Here is a 14010-nt window from a genome sequence, read left to right as displayed (position 1 = left end):
TGGGGAGGATCTAGGCTCAGCCCTTTAGTGTTCTGCGGAGGGGGAAGGTAGGCATTTGGTGTTAGGGTTTGCCGGGACCCATCCCCAGGGCTGGACAGGAAGATGTGGGCTCTGGGGATGGAGAGCAGAGCCTAGGTTGGGGATGTGGAGAATTGAAGGGGAGCAGTTGTTGTCAAAGAGTTTTCAGGCTACCTGCCTGCCCTGATATGAGTAGGACTTTGTTCCAACCTGAAATGAAATTGGGGAAATTATATGTTTTTTATATGTTTATTTCATATTTATATTTTCTAAAACATATCTTATGTATATTTAAGTATATATTAACATATAATACATACAATATGTAATATTAACTATATATACAGTAAAAATATCAAATGTAGGATTTCAAGTTAATTACATGCAAATCTTATGCAATGCAAGGGCTCAAATGTAGACCCTCTGGTGTAGGAAAAGGGGATTTAAAAGGAATGCTAGGTAATACGTGATTTTGATTCTCCAGCTGAGAACAGGAGAAGACTTGGGAGACAGGAGAAGTGATTGCCCTGAGTGGTCCTTTAGCCCGTGTTGCCAAAATACATTTTATTGGTTTATTCTGATTATAAAATGATATTGGCACATTAAAGAACATTTGGAAAATGTAGAAGAAGTTTGAAATACCTTCAATCCCACTGTCGATATTTTAAGACTTTCTTCTAGACTTTTCTATGTCCATATATTAAATGTGTATATATTTAATGTTTTTGCCACTATGCTCTTAATACAGTTTTATAGTCTGATTTTATTATTAAAAATTTTTAGAAAACATAATTTTTAGTGACTATGTATTATCTTATTTTGGGTGTATATACTTTAATCTTAAGCATTTAGATTGTTTTCATTTTATGATAATTATTATTTTGCTATTACAAATTATGTAACTGACCACACACTTGCTGATATTTTAATATTTTTAAAACAATATTTTTATTTTGTCTAATTATAGTGGTATACTTATTCATTGTAGAAAATACAAGTAGAGAAAAAGGAGGAAATAAAAACCTCTTAGAATCCCACTATATAGAGTTTATTAATATTTTTGTTTGCTTATTTATTATATAATAACTGTTAATGTTTTGGTTTATTTACTTATTTATTTACCTAGAAATGTCCGTGAGTGTCCACATACTTTGGTATACATCATTCTATAACTTACTTTTCCTCTTTTCAATCTAGCACTTATATTCCTGACCAAATTTCTGGTTTTTTGTTTTAAAGTTTATTTCTAGTAGTAGAATTTCTGGATAAAAGGATATGCACATTTTTAAGACTCTTACTGCATTTTACCATATCCCTCTCCAGAAAAGAGTATTCCGATGAACAAACATCAAGAATCTGCCTGTTTTTCCACATCTTCACCAGCACTGAGTGTTATTGCCCTTCATCCTTTCAGGCTTGATGATGTCTTAATAAAAGGATTGGACACCATTCAGCAGAGAAAGAACTCATCGACATCACCATTGCCTGGACAAAATGCCCAGGGTCTTTGAGCATGTATAATAAGGAGGGCAAAGGTTTCAGCCTGCAGATGTGTTATGCTTGACTCCCACATTCATTAAAAACATTTTCATGAATTGCCAACATTTAAACATCACATAATTTCAAGTAAAACCCAAACCTGGGCTTACTGGCCCTGCACTCTTGCACGGCAACCCTGGGGAAGCAAATAGTAGCTTACCCCTTTAATGAGCACAGCTCTCTTCAATTCACCATGGCCCGGCCTGTCCTGTTTCACTCACTCACGTACCTGTCTGGCCTCCAGGGGGCAGAGATTTTGACTGTAGGGCACCCATTGGTCACATTAGGTCAGAAGCCAGCAGCTTCCAAAGAAGAGGAAAAAAGAGTGCTTCTATTAGAATAGGTGGAAAACAATGTTCCCAAGACTTCCATGGGACCCTCTCATTCCCCTCTTGACCCACTACTACTAGTACCACCTGGTCTCCTCTGCCACTCCCCAAATGGGCATGGCTGCCCTTGGCCTGTTCTCATCTCCCACTGTTCTCCAGTTTCTTTCCACAGTGTGACGTGGTGAATTTCGGCTCCTGGTTCATTTTCGCCTTCCCTCTTATGCTGTTGTTCCTGTTGGCAGGCTGGCTCTGGATCTCCTTCCTGTACGGGGGACTGAGCTTCAGGTACCTCTCATTTTCTTCTTGGCAGGTAGAGTGGGGAAGCAGGGAGTGGCCTTTCTAACCTCAGCATCTGCCTATGAAAACTGAGGATGATTTTTATTTCATGTCGTATTCTCATTTCTTTTATGTATGTATGTATGTATGTATGTATGTATGTATGTATGTATTTAGTTTTACACACAGGGTCTTGCTCTGACGCCCGGGCTGGGGTACAGTGGCACAATCATAGCTCATTGCAGCCTCAATCTCCCAAGTTCAAGTGTTCCTCTGGCCTCAGACTCCCAAGTAGCTGGGACTACAGGCGAGTACTACTGTGCCTGGATAATTTTTTTTTTTTTTTTTTTTGAGACGGAGTCTCGCTCTGCCACCCAGGCTGGAGTGCAGTGGCCGGATCTCAGCTCACTGCAAGCTCCACCTCCTGGGTTTAGGCCATTCTCCTGCCTCAGCCTCCTGAGTAGCTGGGACTACAGGCGGCCGCCACGTCGCCCAGCTAGTTTTTTGTATTTTTTAGTAGAGACGGGGTTTCATCGTGTTAGCCAGGATGGTCTCGATCTCCTGACCTCGTGATCTGCCCGTCTCGGCCTCCCAAAGTGCTGGGATTACAGGCTTGAGCCACCGCACCCAGCCATTTTTTTTTTTTTTTTAATCTTTTGTAGAGACAGGGTCTCACTATATTGCCCAGGCTGGTCTCAAACTTCTGGCCTGAAGCGATCCTTACTGTCTTGGCCTCTCAAAGCTCTGGGATAATAGGTGTGAGCCACCATGCTAGCCATATTCTCTTTTCTTGACCTCCCAGGGATGTGAGGATTAAGTGAGAGGTGTAACCTGCCTGCCACACCCAGACCCTTTGTTGATGTCACATATTATTACTAATTATTAATCGTATTGTCTTTAAGGTAAACACTCTTGACCAGAGACGAGGGGAGTGCACTATTTCCCATTTTATGGGGCCCTAATACAGAAGATAATTTGGGGAGGCATGAGGACAAAATATTAAATAACACCAAATCATATTATGGGCAATATGTCTTTATCAACTCTCATCACTCAGTCTACTTACATTAAGGAGAAAGTCTCAGTTGGGTGCTAAAGAAACCATAATATCTAACATTTTCAAATCAACCTCTAAACAAAGAGCAAGCTTCAGACCCAGAGACTTGAGCCAGAAACGATGTCTAGCCAAAATATAATACTGGCACTTTGTTTTCCTTTATTTATTTTGGTTACTTCAATTACTTTTTAATATGGCTACGTTAATTTGGATAGGTAACACATACATATGGTTCTCAAAAATCAAAACAACACTAAGAGGTATGCAGTGAGAACCCCTTTTCCCAACCATGGGCCTCTTCACCCACGATATCCTCCCAAACAAGCATCCACTTTTATTGCTTTCTTGTGTAATCTTTCAGTTTTCTTAAGCAAATATGAGCAGAGATAGATATCTTTTTCTGGTGACAGGCCTCCCTGACAGATTTTGGTTTTCTATTTTATTTATTTACTTATTTATTTATTTAGACAAAGTCTCATTCTGTCACCCAGGCTGGAGTGCAGTGGCACCATCTCGGAGTGCAACCTCCACCTCCCAGGTTCAGGCCATTCTCCTACCTCAGCCTCCAGAGTAGCTGGGACTACAGGCTCTTGCCACCTTGCCTGGCTAATTTTTTGTGCTTTTTTTTTTGGTAGAGATAGGGGTTTGCTGTGTTGGCCAGGCTGGTCTCAAACTCCTGACCTCAAGTGATCCACTCACCTCGGCCCCCCAAAGAGCTGGGATTACAGGCATGAGCCACCCATGCCCAGCTGTTTTTTTATTTTTATTTTATTTTTTCTCTTTTACCTTGCAACTCTAGCTCAAAGGAAACAAGCATTTTTATAAGATACATTTCCAGAAGTGGGATTTCTGGGTCAGAGAATAAACACATTTTTATTTTAATAGATATTGTCAAATCATTCTTCATAAAAATTTTACATGTTTCCTCTCCCATGCACAATATATGAGAGTGTCTGCTTCCTTGCAGCAAAGTGGATTTTTGCCAATCTGATAAGAGAAAAATAACTTGTGTTTATTTTATGAAGAGTAACTTTAGGAAACTTCTCATAGGTTTGGAAGCATATGAAAAGTTTGTTCATCGGTATTTTCTTTCCTGTGAATTGTGAAACCGTGTGTTCATATTTTTATACATTTTTTCAAGTGGGTTGTTGGTCCTGTTCTTACTAGTTTCTGGTACGCTTTATATTTTGGAAAGATGAGTGCTTATTCTGCAATAGAAGCTACATTTTCTTCCTGATTTGTCTTTTGGCTTTGCTTATGGTGCTTTTCTCTCTAAAGAATTGTTTTAATTTTTTTTCAATCTTTTCTCACATAGTTTCTGAAATTTCAGTTACAGCTTAGAAAGGTTTTCCTAATACAGGACTTATAAAAGAATAATCACGTTTTCTTCTAGTGTTATATTTTTTACATTTAAACTTCTGATCTATTTGGAGTTCATCCTTATAGTACAGTGTGAAGTTTGGATTCAACTTCATTTTTTTTTTTTGTCCCAAATGGTCACCCAGTGTCCTAACACCATTTATGGACACACAATATTTTACTATTTTGATGAAGTCAAATTTATCTATCTTTGGTGGCTTGTGCTTTGACGTCATATTGAAGAAACTGTTTCCTATTCCAAGGGCATGGAAATTTACCCCTGCCTTTTCTTCTGAGAGTTTTATGGCTTTAGCTCCAACATTTAGGTCTTCAATCCATTTTGGGTTTAATTTTGTATATGGTGTGAGGTAGGAGTCCAGATTCATTCTTTTCCACTTGGCTATCCAGTTTTCCTAGCACCATTTGTTGAAAGGCTATTCCTTCCCCCATTATTCAGTCTTGGTACCCCTGTCAAAAATCAATTGGCCATAGGTGGATGGGTTTATTTCTTGGCTCTCAGTTCTGTTCCATTGATCTATATGTCTGATGCCATTTACTGAATAGTCCATCTTTTCTACACCAATCTGAGATAGCAACTTTATCATAGACTAAATTCTCACTTGTGACTAAGTCTGTGTCTAGACTTTCTGCTTTGTTCCATTGATTCCTCTGTTTATTCATGTGCCTGTTTGACCCACTCATGGATTTTAAGCCTGGGAGTCATATGATCAGATTCACATTTTTAAAGATCAACCAGGCTGTACGTGGGGAGAAAAACTGTAGCAAAGGAAGACAGTTGCAGGGAGACCAGCCATCAGGTAGTTGCAGCCTCCCGGACAGAGAGGATGTGACTTGGTCAGGTGGTGGTGGTGGTTGTAGGTGAGAAGTTAGTTATACCTGCAGTGGACACTCCTAACCTCCCACTTTCTGTTTCAGGGGCTGGAGGAAGAATAAATCTGAGATAAGAACCACTGCAGAAAACAGGGCTCGAGCTGTAATTCGGGAAGAATACCAGAACCTGGGGCCCATCAGGTATATGGGGGTCCTTGGGTTGAGGAAAGAGCTGAGTCTTCAATGCTCAGGAAAGCTTCCTCCTGGCCTGGCCTTGGGCCCATGGGGGCTGAGCTCCAGGGGAATTCCAGGACCCATGGCCTGGGAGCCTAGAGGTGGAGGATGGGAGGTGGTTTACACAGTCAACCTTTTGCCCTGGTGCTGGGGTAGAAACCTGAGGACCAAGAAGCCCCTCAGAATGTATTTACAGTGGGATCTGCTATCTTCCACCCAAGGCACCATTTCCCTCCCGGTACACAGAATACGTGACACTATCTCAGGTGGCTTCCAGGACCTTGTTTAATTCACATTTCCATATGGTGAAAATAATGGGTTCAGTAGGCCTGTGTTCAAGGACCAGCCGTGCCACTCATGTCCTGTCGGCTTTGGGCATGGCACTAACCCTCTCTGGGCCCTGCTCTCCAGTCTTTGAAATGGGTACATTGGGTAACTAGCTCCTCCAACTCTTGGGAATCCTCTCTTTCCACCTCCATCCACCCTCTCTCCAGGTCTGTCCCCTCTCTGTGTCTTCTCCTCTCAGTGTAGACAGACTGTGTGTTTTTATGTCTCTCTCTCTCTCTCTCTCTCTCTCTCCGTATGAATGCTCCTCTTTCTCTTTGCCTACTGCATTTCTGTCTGTTTTTCTTTCTGCTTTTTGGATTCTGTCTCTGTTTCTCACTTTCTTGATTTTCTGTAGGATCCTGGGAAACTCCTGGTGATAATGAAGCATGTGGTTTCGGGGAGGGGGTGACTTGAGGCTCAGGAAGGATCCTGAGGGAGCGTGGAAGTCCTAGGACAGGAATCATTTACAGTCCATTGGTGCCCCTCCCCTTGTTCTGGGCACTCCCTGGGGAGTGGATGACTTCAGCTTTCTCAGAGGCAGATCCCGGGCCTAGTCACTCCCAGTGGGCAGCTGCCTGAGCCTGTGCCTGCTGCAGTCTGCCTGAAACCCAGGGTCACCATCATGCCTGCATGTCTGTGCCACAGGTTTGCCGAACAGGCCGTTTTCGTCCTTTTCTGCATGTTTGCCATCCTCCTCTTCTCCAGGGACCCGAAGTTCATCCCTGGCTGGGCCAGCCTCTTCACTCCTGGGTGAGACTCTGGGGACCCACAGGGAGGAGTCCAACAGGGAGGATTCTGGGCTGGGCCACCTGGAGCTGGAGAGGCAGCATTGTAGCTGGGGAGACCTGCATCCAAGTTTCCATCTCTTGTCCCATATGATTATTAATAGCTCCCTCTTTCACTCTCAAAAGAGTTTAGGTTTGGGTGATAAAATATGACTTCTCATGTGTTGGGAGCTCCGGATTTGGAGTCAGACTAAACTGGGTTAGAATTCTAGCTCTGCCACTTATGAGCTGCGTCACTGAGCAAATCGTTCATTCATTCAATCAACATTGATTGAGAACTTATTATGTGCTAAGCTGCATGCTGGGTGCTGCAACACAGACAAAAGCAAGTAGTTAGACAACAAAATAACTGCATTGCAATGAGTACTATGAAGGAAAGAGTGAGAGGGTTATGCTATAAAATAATAGAGCAGGGGCATTGACTTTGGACAGTTCTGAGAAGAGCCAAAGCTTAGGAAGACTGCAGGTGAAAGCAGTGGAAATACACTGGGAATGTCTACTGAATCCTGAGTCAGAACAAACGTAGCATGTTTGAGAAACTGAGAAAAGCCCAGTGGGACCGAAAGCCTGGTGGGAAGGAAGTGGGTGAGGAAGAGTAGGGGAGGGCCAGATTAGAGTGTATTTTCGGGCATGTTATGCATTTTGATTTTTTTTTTTTTCTGTGAGCAGTTGGCAGCCATTGGAGGGTTGTAAGCTACTCAACCTCTCTGTGCCTCAGTTTCCTAATCTGTAAAATGATATTATAATAGTACATTTCTCATTGACTTGTTGTAAAGATAAATGAGTTAATATATATCAAGTGGTTAAAATGGCTCATAGAAAGAACTCAATAACTGTTAGCTGTATTCATTAGGAAATAGGTAGTGGGGGCAAAAATATAGATGAGGAGAATAGTTAGGAGTTATAACACCATCTAGATGGCCCCTGTCTTTTTGGGCCAAATCTGATCTGCCACTTGATTTTGAATGACTTTTACGTTTTTTAAATGGCTGTGGAAAAATCAAAAGACAATGTCTTGTAATGCACGAAAATTATATGAAATTCAAATTTCAGTGTCTGCAAATAAAGTTTTATTGACACACAGCCACACCTATTCAATTACATATTGTCTATGGCTGCTTTCACACTCCAATGTCAAATGTGAGTCCAGACAAACACCATGTGGCCTGCAAAGCTGAAATACTTACTGTGTGGTTTTTTACAGGAGACATTTGCTGACCCCTGGTCTGGGGGATGGCTTGAGTGAGGGTGGTAGCAATGGCAATGTAGCAGTCAAGATATCATTCAAAGTTAAATGTGGAACTTGCGCTGGGTTGGTTTGGGGGGTGTGAATGAAAGGAGTGCCTGCATGAATGGTGGTTAGTTGGAGAAGAATATTTTTTAGAGGGCTGGGAATGGCTTATTCATAATTCTATTTTGGACTTGGTTTAGACTTGTCAAGCTCAATAGCCAGTTGGATATGCAGGACTGGAGCTTAGAAGAGATGTTTAGGTTGCATACATAGATCTGGGAGTTACTGTATACATTTGGGAGTTAAATCCATAGGAATCAATGGGCTCAGCTATGGAAAGTGTTTAAGGAGAGTATAGAAGACCATGAGGAACCCCAGCACTTGGGAGCTGGGGAGAGGAAAAGGAGTTTACTAGAGAAACAGAGAGGTGGTGAGTGAGGTAGAAGGAAAACTTAGAGCTATGGACCAGTAAAAGCCAAGAGAGGGGAGTGTTTTAAGAAGTGTGAGTGGGCACCATGTCAAATTCTGGTGTGGGTGGGAACATGATTAAATAGAGATGTATCTGCTGGATTTGGTGAAATCTGATTATTTCAATTAGTCCCATCCAAGAGAGATATAATGTGAGCCACATATATATTTTAAATTTTTTGGTAGCTACATTAAAAAGGTGAAAAACAGGTGAAACTAATATGAATGATATATTTTATGTATAAATTATTAGTGAGATATTTGACTTTTTTTATGTGAAATCATCAAAATCTGGTGTGTATTTTACATTTAAAGCACATGTCAGTTTGGTCTTACCACATTTCAAATGCCCACTAGTCCACATGTGGCTTGTGGCTACCATACTGGACAGTGCGATATCTCACCCTCTGGGCCTCAACCTCTTCCCTGGTAAAATGGATGACATAAATTCTGATCTCCTGAAGGTTGTCATAAGCAAGAAACAATATAATTTCATAAAGCCATGAAGCTGCCATTGCTCTTACCATTTTTTTATTTTTCCAAAATGTAGATGCTTTATTTTTTTCAGATGCAAAATGAGCATTATAAGCATTTCAACAATACAGAAAATGTGAAAATCAGCCAAATCTCAGTCTCTAATTCTGATACACATCTTTCCTGACTTTTAAAAAATGCCTATCTGAGTACTGTTCTACATTGTGATCACGCTGTTATCAGACTGTATACATTTGTCAAAACTTGTTAAACTATACCCTTAAAATGGGTGCTTTTTATTGCATGTTAATTACACCTCAATGAAACATATGCCAATTGGCTTTTAGAACTCTATTAAAAAGAAGGTATTTTTTAACAGAAACATGATCACGTCGACATATTATTTGCAATCTGCTTTTTAATTTTGTATAGAATTTCAAAAGTTATGCATACTCATGAAAATTCAAACAATGCTGAATTGAAAAAGAATAAGTTAGTGGCTCTTTATCCACTTTATGTCCCACTGCCCAGAGATGATCGCAATGAGCAGTTTGGTGTGTGACATTCCAGATATGCACACATATCTTCATACATACACACATACAAATATGTATACATATAACAAAAGACTGTAAAATATGATAATATGATCATGGACAACTTGCCATTTTGAACTTACTTCATTCTTTTTTTTTAATTTTATTTTCTTGGACTCAGGTCACAAGTTCATTCTTTTAAAACACTGCATAGGACTCTACAGAATGGGAGCACTTTGATTTATTTAACCAATTCCTTATTAGATTGTGTTCAATGCTTCAAATACAAACTTTCAAAATAAAATTTACAGGGTATCTTGGTTGTATTTCTATGTCAATACATAGAGATTGACATTATCTTTTATCTTTTTTTAAACAGATGCAATGTACTTCATAATATGAATGGAACACAATTTCTTTAAATGTGTCTATCAAAAATCTTCCAATTTTTTTACTCTTATCAATAATGAACATCCTTGCACATAATCTGTGTACAAAAGTACGACTATTTCTCAAGGTTAAATACCTAGAAGTAGGATAACTGGATCAAAGGGTATTTACATGTAAAATTGGAAACATGTTACTAAATGCCCCAGGAGGTTAAACTGGTTTATTCTTTCACTAAGGGCGTATGTTCCCAGTGCCCTCACCAGTTTTACTCCCCTTTTCAAGTCTTGCCTGTTGGCAGATGAATGGTATACCATTAGTGTTTTGATCTGCATTTCTCTGATTATAATGGTATTGACCATCTCTTCCAACTTCTTGTCTGTTTGAATACTCTCCTTTCCAAATGTGTGAGTGGAAAGAGCTCTGGTTAGCAATGAGCTCTAGGCTTCGTTGAACTTGGAGCCAGAACAATTTGAGTTTAAGGCCAGGGTCTACAGAATGGGAACACTTCGATGTATTTAACCAATTCCTTATTGAATTGTGTCCAATGCTGAAAATAAAAACTTTAAAAATAAAATTTACAGGGTATCTTGGTTGTATTTGTATGTCAGTTTAACAAAATGACTTGCTCAGGGTCTGGCCTTGAACAGGTTATTTCTGCTCTTTGACCCTCTGATTCTCCACCTGAAATGGAAAGTGCCTGCCCTGAGGGCTTAATGTCTCCCCTAAAGGACACATTGTGGAGGCTTGAAAGGTGACAGTTAGGTTTTGAGGGGCCATGAGGCTGGGTCAATCTGGGTTCCACTGGTGTGAGTGGGCTGTATCTCAATGTGGTCAGCTGCCCATCCCAGCAGGGATTCAAGCACAAGCTGAACAAAGGCAGGGTTCTTACAGGAGTCCTGGGGAGGGTGATTTATGGGGGTTCCAAGGATTCCAATATTCTGCAGCCCTCAGATTCTCCCCTCTTTGGTCGAGTCCCTCTTCCTAGGGTCCTTGAGTTGGGAGGATAAGCATTTGCTTGGGCACAAGCAGCATCTAAATGGCCCCGGGGAGCTGTGAATGAAGAGCTTTGCACCGTGCTTAGTGCATTGCAGGACAGAATCCAGTGGCCCAGCCTCCAACAATGGCCCCTTCACAGCAGGCCTAATTCCCTTCCACAAATCCTCCGTTACAAATCTGCCAAACCTTGGCTCACTGAGATGCCCAGGGTCACATGCTTTGGGGCCTTCTCATTGTAGGTTTCTTTCTGATGCCGTCACCGGCGTGGCTATTGTCACCATCTTGTTCTTCTTCCCATCCCAAAGGCCCTCTCTCAAGTGGTGGTTTGACTTCAAAGGTAAGGTGGTCAAGGCTGGGATCTTGGTGGGCTCAGTGAGGACTGCGGCGTGGAGTGTGGTCATCAAGGGCCTGGAGCCCCCCACTGCACTAACCACATGGTCCTTCCTGCTTCTCCTTTCACTGTCTGAGCCATTGCCTTGTCTGGGGACAGGGGTTAGTAACTACAGTCTTCAGACTAAATCCAGCCGGCTGTCTGTTTTTGAACAGCCTGTGAGCTAAGCACAGTTTTCAGATTTTTAACTGGTTGAAAAAAAAATCAAAAGAAAAACATTTCAGGACATGTGAAAGTTACATGAAATCTAAATTTCAGTGTCCACGTATCAAATTTTGCTTTCCCCTAAGGAACCTGTGGAAATTTATTTTCTTTAGCTATATTAGTACCTACACAATAGCCTCAATTTTGCCTCTTGGCTCACGAAGCAAAAAATGTTTAGTTTTCTTGCCCTTTGCAGAAAAATGACCCCTTGGCCCAAAGCAGGAGTTGCACCTTGGCCATGCATGGAAAACACAAGCTGGGTTTCAACTGTATAGGAAGTGTTGGGCACTGAGAAAAAACTGCCTGAAGGCATTCAGATTCCATTTTTTAAAAATCGCTGAGTACCTCTAAACAAAATGTCGTAGACTGTGGCCTTCAGATTGCCAGCTTGCGACTCCCTCTGGTGTCCAGCAGATGTCTGCCAGAAGGTGACGCCAACACCTGAGGCTGCCACCTGGGGCAGTTGGATGAACTCCTCCGGAGTCAGGAAATAGGGACCATAATCAAACTATTATCTATTGTTGAGAAAAATAGTGTCACTCAGGATAGCCCCAGCCATGGAAAAGTCAGGGTTTGAGTGTGGGGAGTAGTATAGTGTACGTGTCCTGTAGGAAGATGAGGATTTTACAGGCTCCATAAACAGTTCTTTCTTTCTTCTTCTTTTTTTTTAGTGGGGTCTCACTCTGTCACCCAGGCTGGGGTACAGTAGCGCCATCACAGCTCAGTGCAGTCTTGAATTCTTGGGCTCCAGTGAACCTCCCACCTCAAACTCCCAAGAAGCTGGGATTACAGGTGTGAGCCACCTTGTTTGGCTAATTAAAAAAAAAAAAAATTGTAGCAGCTGGGCATGGTAGCTCACACCTGTAATCCCAGCACTTTGGGAGGCTGAGGCGGGTGGACTGCTTGAGTCCAAGAGTTTGAGACTAGCCTGGGCAACATGGAGAAACCCCATCTCTACAAAAAATACAAAAAAAAAAAAAAATAGCTGGGCATGGTAAGGCATGCCTGTAGTCCCAGCTACTTGCAAGGCTGAGGTGGGTGAATTGATTGAGCCTGGCAGGTCAGGGCTGCAATGAGCTGTGATGGCACCCACTGCACTCTAGCCTGGGTGACAGAGTGAAACCCTGTCTCAAAAAAAATTTTTTTTTTTTTTTGTAGTAACAGGGGTCTCGCTACATTACCCAGGCTGGTCTTGAACTCCTGGCCTCAAGTGACCCTCCCATCTCTGCCTCCTGAAGTGTTGGGACTACAGGCATGAGCTACCATGTGTGACCCATAGTCAGTTCCTGTAGCATAGCCGGACCTCAGGGAGGCTGGAACTGGGTCTAAGGAGGCTGAGCTGTGGGCCTGCGTACTCTGCAGTTGAACAGGATTCAGCTTTTCTCCATTTCTGCTTCTCTTCCAGTCAGTCTTCCAACTGGCTATTCTCATCATTCCCTCTGTATATAATTTCTTAACCTTTTCCTAGTTTCTGCTGCTTGTTAGGTTTTGTACCTTTATAGTTTCTGCTTCATTTTAGTCTCTACTTTTGTTCCCTTGTAGTGTCTGATCCCCGTGGCTTCTGCTAGCTCCACTTCCTCATGTTTTCTATTCCCTGTGGCATCACCCCTCACACTTTCTGCCCCTTCCTAGCTTCTTCCCCATGGTGGCGGCCACTTCCTCATGGTATCCATCTGCTCCCTTGAGCCTCTGCTTCTCCCGAGCCTCTGTGTCCTCACAGTATCTGTTTCCTCTTGGCTTCTGCTTCCTCACCCAACTTCAGCCCAGTCATGCCCCCTGTGTGTCATGTGGCCTCTCTGTTCATTCTTTCACCTTCAGGTATCACTTCTCTTCACCCAGTGGGTCTCTGTTTCCCATTGATGCATCTGTAAGATGTAAGAGTCGGGTTGGTCCAGCTTGTTGTTCTTTGGGCAGATTTCCTCTCACAAGGCTACTTCACAGCCTCATAGATCCCTGGCCAGCCTATGGATCAGCTGCCCTTGGTCAGGTGCCCATCCATGGTTCTGGCACCTGGGGGTGAACTCACAATGCCCAGGGCTTTCTCTCAGCTGGGGCCATGGGGAAGGCCCTATTGTTACAGGGCAGGGAGCCCCCAAATTGGGGCTTAGTCTGGAAGGGTTCTTGGCATCTTCATCCAGGAAAGAATTCCAGGGCAAGCCAGTGGTGTTAGACAGCAACTTTTATTGAAGCAGCAGTGCACAGCATGAGCAGAGGTTCTGCTCCTTGTGGAGTGGGGCTACCCCATAGGCAGTGTGCCCAGAGTAGTAGCTCAAAGGCAGTGCTGCAGTCATATTTATATGCACTTTTAATTATGTGCAAATTAAGGGGTAGTTTATGCAGAAATTTCTAGGATAAGGGTGTTAACTTTTAGGTTGTTGAGTCATTGCCATGAAAAGGGATGGTAACTTCTGGGTGTTGCTATGGCAATGGTAAACTGACATGGTATACTGGTGGGCATGTCTGTCTTATGGAAAGCTGCTTCCACCCAGGACCTGTTTTAGCTGGTCCTCAATTTGGTCTGGTGCCCAAGCCCCACCCCTGGAGTGAGTCCCGTCTCCTACTTCA

The 14010-nt window shown here is 42.4% G+C and overlaps 1 protein-coding gene across 1 annotated transcript in view; it reads left to right on the top strand.

Moving 5' to 3' along the window:
* Positions 1–14010, top strand: part of SLC13A3 (solute carrier family 13 member 3) — a 92632-nt gene that overhangs the window by 56395 nt on the left and 22227 nt on the right. The window contains exons 6-9 of the mRNA XM_010384168.2: positions 2046–2171; positions 5515–5610; positions 6616–6720; positions 11090–11187. Of these exons, the coding sequence (XP_010382470.1) occupies positions 2046–2171; positions 5515–5610; positions 6616–6720; positions 11090–11187 (425 nt within the window). The remainder of the gene's footprint in view (positions 1–2045; positions 2172–5514; positions 5611–6615; positions 6721–11089; positions 11188–14010) is intronic.

The sequence above is a fragment of the Rhinopithecus roxellana genome, chromosome 13 (genome assembly GCF_007565055.1).
Source record: "Rhinopithecus roxellana isolate Shanxi Qingling chromosome 13, ASM756505v1, whole genome shotgun sequence".
Lineage (NCBI taxonomy): Eukaryota > Metazoa > Chordata > Mammalia > Primates > Cercopithecidae > Rhinopithecus > Rhinopithecus roxellana.
This window is presented reverse-complemented; position numbering and strand designations above follow the sequence as displayed.